This window comes from Barbatula barbatula, assembly GCF_947034865.1.
Source record: "Barbatula barbatula genome assembly, chromosome: 3".
Lineage (NCBI taxonomy): Eukaryota > Metazoa > Chordata > Actinopteri > Cypriniformes > Nemacheilidae > Barbatula > Barbatula barbatula.
This window is the reverse complement of record NC_136764.1, coordinates 2,947,461-2,961,690: the sequence shown is the minus strand read 5'-3', so window position 1 is coordinate 2,961,690 and position 14,230 is coordinate 2,947,461. Positions and strand designations below refer to the sequence as shown.

The 14,230-nt window shown below is 38.7% G+C and overlaps 1 protein-coding gene and 1 long non-coding RNA gene across 3 annotated transcripts in view; one reads left to right on the top strand and one right to left on the bottom strand.

The window, feature by feature from the left end:
* Positions 1-14,230, bottom strand: part of LOC306891677 (NLR family CARD domain-containing protein 3-like) — a 269,541-nt gene that overhangs the window by 2,027 nt on the left and 253,284 nt on the right. Inside the window, exons 1-10 of one of the 2 annotated variants that reach the window (XM_079452138.1) lie at positions 13,996-14,083; positions 13,654-13,721; positions 13,190-13,300; positions 12,960-13,011; positions 11,847-12,051; positions 9,710-11,477; positions 9,220-9,393; positions 8,630-8,803; positions 5,327-5,500; positions 4,755-4,928 (exon numbers count right to left, since the gene is read on the bottom strand). In XM_079452138.1, coding sequence (XP_079308264.1) covers positions 4,755-4,928; positions 5,327-5,500; positions 8,630-8,803; positions 9,220-9,393; positions 9,710-11,477; positions 11,847-12,051; positions 12,960-13,011; positions 13,190-13,300; positions 13,654-13,679 — 2,858 coding nt within the window. In that variant the 5' untranslated portion in view covers positions 13,680-13,721; positions 13,996-14,083. Of the gene's footprint in view, positions 1-4,754; positions 4,929-5,326; positions 5,501-8,629; positions 8,804-9,219; positions 9,394-9,709; positions 11,478-11,846; positions 12,052-12,959; positions 13,012-13,189; positions 13,301-13,653; positions 13,722-13,995; positions 14,084-14,230 lie in introns of those variants that run through there. The other variant, XM_079452137.1, reaches the window with a different exon arrangement.
* Positions 1,258-4,381, top strand: LOC306891743. Its single transcript, XR_013786397.1, has 5 exons — positions 1,258-1,796; positions 2,669-2,775; positions 2,845-2,937; positions 3,559-3,647; positions 3,769-4,381. It is a non-coding gene; the product is annotated as an uncharacterized lncRNA (long non-coding RNA).

Genomic DNA, 14,230 nt, shown 5'->3' with positions numbered 1-14,230 from the left:
GACTGTTTTCTGCATGATGGATCTTTCTGATGTGAATAACGCTGACACAAGGTTCATGTGATACTTAAAATCTCACCGTATCACAAATGTAATACATATAACAATGTTCCAAGAGAAAGACACAAACATTTAAAAAATCTCATTTATTTTCAATGAAAGCTTAATAACTTGTTGAGTGACAGTGACATTGCAAAGAAAACATGATCCAGCCGATATGCCTTATTCAACATCCCAAAGGTTAGACCCTATCTCACGGAGAATGCGGCACAACTTCTTGTCCAGGCGCTGGTGATCTCAGGGTTGGACTACTGCAATGCTCTCCTCGCTGGTCTTCCTGCAAAGGCTTTCAGCTGGTTCAAAACAGCCCAAAAGGGTTCATGTGACACCACCTTTAATCTCTCTCTACTGGCTACCGGTTGAAGCCCGGATCAGATTCAAGTCACTGATGTTTGCCTACAGGACTATCACTGGATCTGCGCCGGCATACTTCCACACCGTACTACACTCCTACACCCCATCAAGAACCCAACGTTCAGCGAACCAGCGGCATCTTGTATTGTCTTCTCATAAGGGCAGAAAATCACTTTCACGCTCATTCTCCTTCACAACTCCTTCCCGATGGGAAATAATCACACCATAATAAAAGCAAAATAACTCAACAAGGCTGAAGTGTGCTCACATAACAACTGCACTCAGCAGGTTAATGAAACAAAACAATAGAAACAAAATGTTAGAATAGTAGGAACAGAACAGCAGCCATGGAAGTCCCAATCCGACCCAAACACTCAGCACAACATGTGCTTATCCACAAACAGCCCAGCACCTCTAGCCAGGACACCAGACTGATAGCAGAATAATGACGCGATAGATAAACACAGCGCAGCACATTGACCCCATGTCCAAAACAACCACCTTAATATACCCGGATGAATGAGACGCTGATTAACTACAAGCCTCTAGGGCGGAGTCAACACACGCAGAGAGGGCGCCACCCACTTCACTTCACTACAGGGACGTGCACAGGGGGGTCACTCAGGTTGCCCGTGCAACTGCCCATATGCCCTTCTCGACTCACGTTGCCCTCCCGAGGTGGAAAATAAATCATACAATGGATGCAGAATTTCACATACGTCTCGATAAAAACACGCGCAAAGCCTCATTCACTTCCGTATTCGGGCAACGAAAGTGAAAGTCAGAAGGGGAAGGGCAAACTCTGTTTACATGGGTTCAGCGCTGCACGTGACCGGCACCTGAGCTGAGTCTGCATGAGCGGCCCTAGAAGGAGATTGTTCGCGGTTATCGGGTGATACGACTAAACGACATACATCTGGATTTCGGCCGGACAGTCCGGATTTTAAGCCCCCTGTCATGCGTCCGCGGCAGCCTCAAACCGGACACTCATTTGTCCTTCTTTTGTGCTGAATCGGCCTAAACAAAACCCGCTTTAGAACATTTATTGGGACGCAGCAGCATAGCGTCTGACGCCGTAAGATCTCCGGTCAAACAAATGATTGGCTGAAAGAGGTGTCAAATAAATATCTGATATATCATTGGTTAAAAACGTAAACAAGCCCCCACGACGTGGAAGTGGAGTCCACATGCTGGCTTCCTCACATCATAACGGTAACTTGCTGAAACGTCAGACATCATTTAATCTGGAATGGACAAAAGAGCACAACTTTATATAAAAAACAGTAGAGACACTTTTCATGGATGTCGCTGTGAAGTGGACGTTTGTAGTCAAGGGACATGCGACATGCCAGCACAGAAAAACAAAAGTAACCGACGATCTGCAGGTACATCTTCCCTTAAGCTTAGGTCAAATATTCATTGCCAGACAATTTTAAAAAAAACCGAGTAGACTGTTTCAGAATCACTGTATCATGATGGTATTGTAGTTGCGAGTACACCAGAGTCCTATGCTATTATTCTTGCCTCACTTAATGCTGCAAAGTGTCCTTCTTTTTGGTGTTATGGGAATGGGCACTATTACGTTGTCAGAAAAGGTGAGTTTGTGATGTATACCAAACAAATGATAATCATCATCAAGTTTTATGAAATGTATTCAAATCTTCAAAAATCCAGGCTGAGTTTGCCACGTTTAGCCTAAATAATAAGACAGATAGCTTGCAGACAAGCAGCCTGCTACTATTGTTTTGGTAGGAAGGCATTAGGCAAACTAAGCTACATGTCTGCTGATAGTTAGTTTCTCACATTTCGTTTGAGCAAGAAGAATTAATGATGGAAGCAATGCATCACATTAATTATTTTATTCTAAACGGTTAAATGCCTTAATCCTTTCACTATTTTGGGTATTGTTTGAAGCCAAGATGCCCACTGAAAAGAGGCGGATTCAGGAGAGATATTTCAGGGAGTTATGTTTTTCTGTGTTATTATTAGTACTGGTTAAGGTGATTGAGTGCTGTATTTCAGTGTTTTACTTCTTTATATATATATATTTTAATAAAGACCCTGTTATTCTCAGTCCTTCATATAGCCTGTGAGTTGTTGTATTTTTGGGGGGGGGGTTGCCCTTTTTTCAGGTCAGAGCAACTGCCCCTCAAAATTCCTGTGCACGTCCCTGCTTCACTACATAAAAAAAGATTATATATATATATACACAAACACACAAGGGGGCTTAATTTATTTAATATTTATTAATTTTCAGAAAACATTGTCTGGACTATTGTTGGAAGAAAATATAAAGACCGGACCTCTAGGAACTTGAATATAAGACCCCTGCCCTACAGCATTCAGACAAAACAGTGAAACAAAGTGTGTATAATGATGCTCATTAAAGATCATCTTCATATTTTACACTGCTGTATATTTCTTGTATGTCAGATGTTCAGGTGAATCTTTTTGGATTATCTGGATGTCACAGATTTAGCTTCAACCTCGCCGCTGCTTAATAACAATAAACTTCACTGTGACAAGGTGAGACATGTTTTATATTTAATAATGTTTGCTGTTCATTTCATTTAATGTTTGGTGTTTATTTTAGACTCGTACCTGATGAACGTGGTCGTTTGTGGTTGTTATGAAACATCTGTCTGTGGGTTTGAAGTGATTGTCACACACAGTATAAATGACAGATGCTTTAGTAGATATTTGCTGGAGTCGCACTTTTGCTGCAGAGTTAGAGCTTTAAAAACACATTTTAATGGATATGAGGGTTTGTATTTGTTATCTGAAAGTCTCTGTGCATGTTCATGCATTCATTCAGTGTTTTGGATCTTGTGAACGATTTGTTTATGTAGCAGGGAAAAGTGACAGGGCCCCTTTAAGAGCATTTCCTTGGGGCGGAGTTGTGCACATGATTAGATTCCCAGGTGCTTTATAAGACCAGAGGAGCAGTTGTTTGCATGGGCTTTGTTTGCTGGTTGAGACTCAAGAAGGTTATCATTGTTGCTACTTTCACTCATTCAGTATTTATTGCCTCTAAAGTGATGTACACACTTTAGTACACTTGTGCGCCTTGTTTGTAGGCTGTTATCCTCCTTTCCTTGTATATAGTTAGAATGAATGATTTCAACCATTTTTGTGGATGTGTTTTAGGCTGGTTTGATCTCCCTGATGGTCGTGGGGCTGGTGGACGGATGTTAGTGACCATTGAAAGTGGTACTGTTCAACCTTTTAGAGCATTGGTAGGGTTTATGTGTATTGGGAGTGATTTAGCTGCGGCAATATATATTTATTTGTGTAGTTGATGTCTAGATGATTTTATATTTATTTGATGTAACATTTGTTTTTTTTTGTTCTCCTTAGGATTCCAGTTTCTTTGCCACTGCTGACTTTCCTCCCCTTTCGGTTTTATGTAACTTTTTTATTTTGCTTTTTTGGGGGGTTTGCTGGTTAAGGTTGTTTTGATAATTTCCTATTTAATATTGTGACATGTCTAGTACGGCTGGGTATGGTTACTCTTATTAGTCTACATCAGGGCTGTTTAAACTACAATGGTCCGCTTCCTGAGCATCAGTTTTACTCCGAGAACCAACTCATTTGTTCTTTTGTTTAGCGGATCACTATCGAGTGCTGGTCTCTTTGGTGGATACTCTCCTGTGGTGCTGCCATGTACACTGTGTTGTTCACATTTATTTCTCTTTGGGTGTGCGCGTGTGTGTGTTTCCCTTTTATTAGGCACGTGTACTGGTGAATATCACAGGGGCAATAGTGTGGGCCCATGCCAGTGGACGGTCAGTCCTCCTCGAGTGTCCGCTAGTTTGTCTTTGGGCTTGTTTCGTCTCTTAAAGTTGGTGTTCTCTATTTTAAGATTACTGCTCCAATGGTGATTACCTTGATTAATAATTCAGGCCTTTTAATAGGGCGTGTCCTTTTCTATAAGATGTCTGTCAATAAATTGTGAATTTTGTTCTATTTGAGAAACTCGTCTCTATTCCTTCTGTTACAATGAATCTGTGTCTATAATTTAACTTCACTCTCCCTGTGAGGGATTCAGGGTGGCGTAGTCAGGCGATGTTGATCGGGCATCTTCATTTTATAGTGCCCTCGTGCTACATTTAGATGTGGTATCATTTATGTTGACGTCACTTAGGAATATCTCTGTTGTTTGGCCGGAGGAAACTGACATTACCGAGGTTTTGTTAAAACGCCTCCACTGTCAACTACATCAAATTTACACAAGAACAAGAGTGAAACAGCAAAACATAAACAGCAAAAATACTCGACAGTCACTTGAGATTATTAAAAAAAGTGAATTTATAAACAAAATGATAATTTGATTAGTAACTCACAGGAGTGTCTGTAGTTTACATTGAGGATCCTTCAGTAGATCAGAGAGCAGCTTCACTCCTGAATCTTCTGGTTTATTATCACTCAGATCCAGTTGTGTCAGATGTGAGGGGTTTGATCTCAGAGCTGAAGTCAGAGCAACACAACCTTCAGATCCAATACTGCAGTTATACAGACTGAAGAGAGAAGAAAATAAATGAAATAATGACAATAACATTTAGACAATAGTTAGGAGTTAAATTAAGTTAATTATACTTTAATATATTTTTATTATTCATATATTATTATTCATCAATGTATCAAATTATGTCCCTTTTTACAAGATAAATTAATTTATTGTAAATCACTGTCAGTTTATATTCATATCATGAATAGTTTAATATATTGAAGTTAGTTATTAAAATGATCTCAGTTTGGTGATAATTCTGTATGAATCTGAATCAACAGAGAGTCATTGACTGACAGTCACTGTTGAGTCTCTTACATATAAAGATGATTCTGATAAACTTATGAAGACCTTCATTTACATAATACATACACATGTTTAACTTTATTGCTTTAAGGATTTTCTTACTTTAATGTCTTCAGTTTACAGTTTGTATTCTTCAGTCCATCAGAGAGCAGCTTCACTCCTGAATCCTTCAGTTTATTGTCACTCAGGTTCAGTTCTGTCAGACTTGAGGAGTTTGATCTGAGAACTGACGCCAGTGATGAACAACTTTTCTCTGTCAGATTACAGTAACTCAGACTGAAAGCGAAATAACAAGATAACAGTGAGTCACAATGTTAGTAAGACACTTATGACTGTTTTCTGACTGCATGATGGAACTTTCTGATGTGAATAACGCTGACACAAGGTTCATGTGATACTTAAAATCTCACCGTATCACAAATGTAATACATATAACAATGTTCCAAGAGAAAGACACAAACATTTAAAAAAATCTCATTACTTGTTTAGTGACAATGACAGTGACATTGCAAAGACAACGCAATCCTGTCGACATGCCTTATTCAACATCCCAAAGGTTAGACCCTATCTCACAGAGAATGCGGCACAACTTCTTGTCCAGGCGCTGGTGATCTCAAGGTTGGACTTCTGCAATGCTCTCCTCGCTGGTCTTCCTGCAAAGGCTTTCAGCTGGTTCAAAACAGCCCAAAAGGGTTCATGTGACACCACCTTTAATCTCTCTCTACTGGCTACCGGTTGAAGCCCGGATCAGATTCAAGTCACTGATGTTTGCCTACAGGACTATCACTGGATCTGCGTCGGCATACTTCCACACCTTACTACACTCCTACACCCCACCAAGAACCTGCGGCGCCTTGTATTGTCTTCTCATAAGGGCAGAAAATCACTTTCACGCTCATTCTCCTTCACAACTCCTTCCCGATGGAACAGTCTTCCAAATGCGGTTAATAAGTGAAAAAAATAAGTGAAATAATCACACCATAATAAAAGCAAAATAACTCAACAAGGCTGAAGTGTGCTCACATAACAACTGCACTCAGCAGGTTAATGAAACAAAACAATAGAAACAAAATGTTAGAATAGTAGGAACAGAACAGCAGCCATGGAAGTCCCAATCCGACCCAAACACTCAGCACAACATGTGCTTATCCGCAAACAGCCCAGCACCTCTAGCCAGGGCACCAGACTGATAGCAGAATAATGACGCGATAGATAAACACAGCGCAGCACATTGACCCCATGTCCAAAACAACCACCTTAATATACCCGGATGAATGAGACGCTGATTAACTACAAGCCTCTAGGGCGGAGTCAACACACGCAGAGAGGGCGCCACCCACTTCACTTCACTACATAAAAAAAGATAATATAAATATATATAAATATATATATATACAAACACACAAGGGGGCTTAATTTATTTAATATTTGCTCATTAAAGATCATCTTCATATTTTAGACTGCTGTATATTTCTTGCATGTTAGATGTTCAGGTGAATCTTTTTGGATTATCTGGATGTCACAGATTTAGCTTCAACCTCGCCGCTGCTTAATAACAATAAACTGCACTGTGACAAGATGAGACATGTTTTATATTTAATAATGTTTGCTGTTCATTTCATTTAATGTTTGGTGTTTATTTTAGACTCGGACCTGATGAAAGTGGTCGTTTGTGGTTGTTATGAAACATCTGTCTGTGGGTTTGAAGCGATTGTCACACACAGTATAAATGACAGATGCTTTAGTAGATATTTGTTGGAGTCGCACTTTTGCTGCAGAGTTAGAGCTTTAAAAACACATTTTAATGGATATGAGGGTTTGTATTTGTTATCTGTAAGTCTCTGTGCATGTTCATGCATTCATTCAGTTATTTGGATTCTTGTGAATGATTTGTTTATGTAGCAGGGAAAAGTGACAGGGCCCCTTTAAGAGCATTTCCTTGGGGCGGAGTTGTGCACATGATTAGATTCCCAGGTGCTTTATAAGACCAGAGGAGCAGTTGTTTGCATGGGCTTTGTTTGCTGGTTGAGACTCAAGAAGGTTATCATTGTTGCTACTTTCACTCATTCAGTATTTATTGCCTCTACTGTGATGTACACACTTTAGTACACCTGTGCGCCTTGTTTGTAGGCTGTTATCCTCCTTTCCTTGTATATAGTTAGAATGAATGATTTCAACCATTTTTGTGGATGTGTTTTAGGCTGGTTTGATCTCCCTGATGGTCGTGGGGCTGGTGGACGGATGTTAGTGACCATTGAAAGTGGTACTGTTCAACCTTTTAGAGCATTGGTAGGGTTTATGTGTATTGGGAGTGATTTAGCTGCGGCAATATATATTTATTTGTGTAGTTGATGTTTAGATGATTTTATATTTATTTGATGTAACATTTGGTCTATTTTTGAATATTCCAGTTTCTTTGCCACTGCTGTCTTTCCTCCCCTTTCGGTTTTATGTAACTTATTTTCCTTTTTTGGGGGGTTTGCTGGTTAAGGTTTTTTTGATAATTTCCTATTTAATATTGTGACATGTCTAGTACGGCTGGGTATGGTTACTCTTAGTCTACATCAGGGCTGTTTAAACTACAATGGTCCGCTTCCTGAGCATCAGTTTTACTCCGAGAACCAACTCATTTGTTTTATCTTTGTCTTTTGTTTAGCGGATCACTAGGGAGTGCTGGCTGGAACACGGGTGTGGTCTCTTTGGTGGATACTCTCCTGTGGTGCTGCCATGTACACTGTGTTGTTCACATTTATTTCTCTTTGGGTGTGCGCGTGTGTTTCCCTTTTATTAGGCACGTGTACTGGTGAATATCACAGGGGCAATAGTGTGGGCCCATGCCAGTGGACGGTCAGTCCTCCTCGAGTGTCCGCTAGTTTGTCTTTGGGCTTGTTTCGTCTCTTAAAGTTGGTGTTCTCTATTTTAAGATTACTGCTCCAATGGTGATTACCTTGATTAATAATTCAGGCCTTTTAATAGGGCGTGTCCTTTTCTATAAGATGTCTGTCAATAAATTGTGAATTTTGTTCTATTTGAGAAACTCGTCTCTATTCCTTCTGTTACAATGAATCTGTGTCTATAATTTAACTTCACTCTCCCTGTGAGGGATTCAGGGTGGCGTAGTCAGGCGATGTTGATCGGGCATCTTCATTTTATAGTGCCCTCGTGCTACATTTAGATGTGGTATCATTTATGGTGACGTTACTTAGGAATATCTCTGTTGTTTGGCCGGAGGAAATTGACATAACCGAGGTTTTGTTAAAACGCCGCCACTGTCAACTACATCAAATTTACACAAGAACAAGAGTGAAACAGCAAAACATAAACAACAAAAATACTCGACAGTCACTTGAGATTATTAAAAAAAGTGAATTTATAAACTAAATGATAATTTGATCAGTAACTCACAGTAGTTTCTGTAGTTGACAGTGTGGATCCTTCAGTAGATCAGAGAGCAGCTTCACTCCTGAATCTTTTGGATTATTAAAGCTCAGATCCAGTTGTGTCAGATGTGAGGGGTTTGATCTCAGAGCTGAAGTCAGAGCAACACAACCTTCAGATCCAATACTGCAGTTATACAGACTGAAGAGAGAAGAAAATAAATGAAATAATGACAATAACATTTAGACAATAATTAATAGCAGAATTACTTAATATAGTTAATTATACTTTAATATATTTTTATTATTCACATATTATTATTCATCAAATGTATCAAATTATGTCCCTTTTTACAAGATACACATAATAAATTAATTTATTGTAAATCACTGTCAGTTTACTATAATATCATGAATAGTTTAATATATTGAAGTTATTTATTAAAATGATCTCAGTTTGGTGATAATTCTGTATGAATCTGAATCAACAGAGAGTCATTGACTGACAGTCACTGTTGAGTCTCTTACATATAAAGATGATTCTGATGAACTTATGAAGACCTCCATTTACATAATACATACACATGTTTAACTTTATTGCTTTAAGGATTTTCTTACTGTAATGTCTTCAGTTTACAGTTTGTATTCTTCAGTCCATCAGAGAGCAGCTTCACTCCTGAATCCTTCAGATTATTGTTACTCAGGTTCAGTTCTATCAGACTTGAGGAGTTTGATCTGAGAACTGACGCCAGTGATGAACAACTTTTCTCTGTCAGATTACAGCCAATCAGACTGAAAGAGAAATAACAAGATAACAGTGAAGATATAAACACATCAAGAGATAATTTTTGAACAATGAGAATCATCTGCACAAGAGCTGAAGCAACATCTGCACCTGATAGAGAATCACTGCAAGAACTGAACACTGACAGACAATTATAAATAAAAAACAAATGAATGAAAATCAGAAAAAAGCCACAAGAGAGCAGCTCTCACTCTATAGATGCAGTGAACAATTCCATCATGTTTTATTGTGTCTCTGTAGGACATTAACTACAGTAATGTGGACTGTTAGATGTTCAGGTGAAACTGCAGGTAAATGACTCACTCAGCTGTTCTGGATGCTTTGATCACTGGCAGAAGCCTCAGAAGACCTTCATTTGATGGATCATATTTCCTCAGATTAAACTCATCCAGCTTCTCTTCTGAGTTCAGTAACACAAACACCAGAGCCGACCACTGAGCAGGAGAGAGACGGACTCCAGTAAGACTAAACTCATCTCCTCTGTTCACATATGTTTGTACTTCCTGCACTAGAGAATGATCATTGAGTTCATTCAGACAGTGAAACAGATTGATGGATTTCTCTGGAGAGAGATTCTCTCTGATCTTCATCTTAATGTACTCGACTATTTCCTGTTCACTGTCAGAGCTTCTTCCTGTCTGTGTCATCAGATCTCGTAAGATTGTCTGACTGGACTCCAGTGAGAGACCCAGAAGAAATCTGAGGTAAAGATCCAGGTGTCCGTTCTCACTCTGTAAGGCCTTGTCCACTTCACTCTTCAGTAAATCACTCATGTTTGATCTCAATCTGCTGAAGTTTTCTGATGTTTGCTGAAGAAATGACAGAAACTTGAATAAAGCAGCGAGAAACTCCTGAACGCTCAGATGCACAAAGCTGAACACCTTCCCCAGGTTCAGTCCAAACTCCTCTCTGAAGATCTGAGTACAAACTCCTGAGTACACTGACGCTTCTCTGACATCAATGTCACACTCTCTCAGATCCTCCTCATAGAAGATCAGGTTCCCTTTCTCCAGCTGTTGAAAAGCCAGTTTTCCCAGAGACTCAAGACTCTTTCTAGCCTGCTGAAGATCTACCTCACATTTCCCATCATACTTCTGACTCTTCAGTTTGATCTGAAACATCAGGAAGTGTGTGAACATGTGAGTGAGAGTCTTGGGGATCTGTGCTGGACTCTCTGCTTCACTCAACATTCTCTGGAGAACAGTGGCTGAAATCCAGCAGAAGACTGGGATGTGACACATGATGTACAGACTTCTGGATGATTTCATGTGTGTGATGATTCTGTTGGCCAGACTCTCATCATTGATTCTCTTCCTGAAATACTCGTCCTTCTGAGGGTCATTGAATCCTCGTACATCTGTGATCAGATCAACACACTCAGGAGGAATCTGATTGGCTGCTGCTGGTCGAGAGGTGATCCAGATCAGAGCAGAAGGAAGCAGATTCCCCTTGATGAGGTTTGTCAGCAGCACATCCACTGACGCTGATTCTCTGACATCAAACAAACTCGGATTCTTTGAGAAATCTAGAGGAAGACGACACTCATCCAGACCATCAAAGATAAACACAACTTTATAATCATCAAAGTCTGTCGATCTCAGTTCTGTGGTATCTGTGAAGAACTGATGAAGAAGATCCATCAGACTGATATTTGTCTGTTTGATCAGATTCAGTTCTCTGAAAGGAAGTGGAAATATGAAGTGAAGATCTTGATTTGTTTTTTCTTCAGCCCAATCCAGAATGAACTTCTGCACAGAGACTGTTTTTCCAATTCCAGCGACTCCTTTAGTCAGCACACTTCTGATGGGTTTGTTTAGTTCAGGTGAGACTTTAAAGATGTCATTACATTTGATTTGTGTTTCTTGTGTCTCTGATCTTCTGGATGCCGTCTCAATCTGTCTCACCTCATGTTCATTATTGATGTCTTCACTCCCTCCCTCTGTGATGTACAGCTCTGTGTAGATCTCATTCACAAGTGTTGAGCTTCCTTGACTTGAGATTCCTTCATTCATTCTCTGGAATTTCTCTTTTAGTCTGGATTTGTGTTTCTTCATGTATAAAGGGGCCAATTCTGATAAACAAAGGGAATATAAATAAAAATACATGTTTACGATTAGAAAATCCTTAATTCTACAGTATGTACAATGTAAAAAAACATGTTTATTTTTCTTATTTAATATCATTTTAACATAGTAAAGCTCTCTATGCTTATAAAAACAATTGAATATTTTGCCTAATTTGTTATTATATTTGACCTTAAGAGTGTTTTAAGATTTTGTTGATCATGACATTAGATGAACACAAAAAGCTTCATGGTTCTATTGTGTTGATTTATTAACTGTAAATGTATTTTCACTAATAATCATCAGTAAATACAGACACTGTGTCTGTTCGTCTGAAGGTAAAGTGATGTCATAGTCACATGACTGAGAGCTCTTACTGGTCTGTAGTTTGTCAGCGAGGTCTGTCTGCTTCATCTTCCTCAGGACATTCAGTGTGATCTTCAGAAACATCTCTCTGACTCTGATCTGATCTTCATCATCCTCCTCTTCTCTCTCAGAGCATGATGGGTAATCTGGACTCAGTAGACTCTTGAAGATCTTCAGCTCTTTCTTCATCAGAGAGATGAGTTTGTGCTCAATCTCCTGAAAACATTGTTCAAACACACATGATTTAGTTTTCTTATGAGGGCAGAAAAAGGTTTTAATGCTCATTTTAGTGAACACAGTTTTCTTCTAAATTGCTTGAACCTCATTTCATGAAACCTGTAACACTTTAAACACTATAAACACACATCAAAACTACACAAACAAAATCATATTTTCTTTAATTCATATTTTGCCTTCAAATGATTCTCAAAGCATCAAATACACATCAGCATTGATAACACACTGAGATCTATTTCAAATCAATATGATCGTGACTTCTTACTACAATGAATCAGTTTGAAACTAAACATCTAAACATGTTTCAGAATCATCAGTAATAATAACAGTAATCTGTGTAAAGCTGCAGTACGACTGACAGTAAAAGAATCTCATGAAACTCCCTTTAAACATACAGATTTGATTTTGGCCTTAGAAACATATTTTGGGGTAAAAATATTATATTTTAATAATTTATATTTATTTATATTTATATATACATGGTTGCTACACAGTAGTTACTTACTTACACACAGACACACATACACATACACACACACACACACACACACACAAACACACAGACACACACACACACGCACACACACACACAAACACACACACACACACAAACACACAGACACACACACACACAGACACACACACACACACACACACACACACAGACAGACACACACACATACACACACACACACACAGAAACACACACACACAGAAACACACACACACACACACACACACAGACACACACACACACGCGCACACACAGAAACACACACATACACAGAAACACACACACACACACACATTGACACACGCATGCAAGCACACACACACACACACAGACACACACAGACAGACAGACAGACACACACACACACACACACCTGGAAAACAGACTCCATGTGCTTCCCTTTGATTGAGACATTTGTGGTGTTTCTGTAATGTAACAATAAATGAAATATGTGTTTCATACAGTGAACACATGGATTAATGTGTGTATCTGTCAGTAAAGTGTTCAGTGAATATCTGCAGTAACATCAACAGCACAGACTCAGATCAGAGAATAAAGACTGATGAAGTGATTTACTCGTCTAAACCATCAGACTGTTCTCACCTCACATCTGGATCATCACAGTCTCCTGAACTGAAGTAAAGTGGACGACCCATTGAATCTTCACTCTTCATGGACACACAGCTGGGTTTAGGAGATTCTCCACCAGTCAAACTAAAACAACATTACAACACTTTACTTCATGTTCAGTTTTATGCGTTATTCAATAAAGCACTTGTATTAATGAGATATTTCACACAATAATAATACTTTATATAAATGATAAAAACATATTTTAATATAATTCATCAAAATATAATTAGTAAATGTGTATAAATGTTACACACATTTACAAAATGTCTCTACATGTCAATGATTATAAAACCACAAATAATAAATGAAACTAAACTGAAACTATTTAAACTAAAGTAAGTTATTAAATACAAACTCTTACATCTGTCAGAGCAAAACACATCTAACTATAGACAATAACTCATTTAAGTTTATTAAAATCTTTAATTTCTCACCTTTTGGTCTTTTTGGAGAGATTCATGATGAACACACAGTGTCAGAATATAAAGAGTTAATCTCAAACCTGTAAACAAAATACTGATGTGTTATGTGTCATCTCAGAAATACACACTTCTTTCCCATCAGTCCGTCCACAACATTGAGCTTCACATTTGCTCTTCACAGAGAAACTAAGTTTTCAAAACGTCACTTTTAATGTTTTGAGTTTATAAACACACTTCCTGATTCCAGAAACAACACAATATTCAAGACAGTTCTTCAAGCAATAAACTTAATGTGATGTTCAGATCAAGACGATATTAAATCTACTGAATAAATATGAGGCTGTTTATACTTACTGTGTTTTTAGCTTCTTTATGATTTATTTTCTTGAACGAGGCTTTGCTGTAAAATGGCTCCTGCTGTAATAGTTTCACTTTCACCTGCAGTTACCTGTGAAGGAGGAGGAGCCACCAAACATGACAGACTTGATCCACAGGCAGATGACATCAAAGTTCATTCAGACTGAAGTCCACTAGTTAGTGACCCCTGCGCTAAAGGTTCTTCCTCTTGAAGGCAGTAGTGTGACGTCTC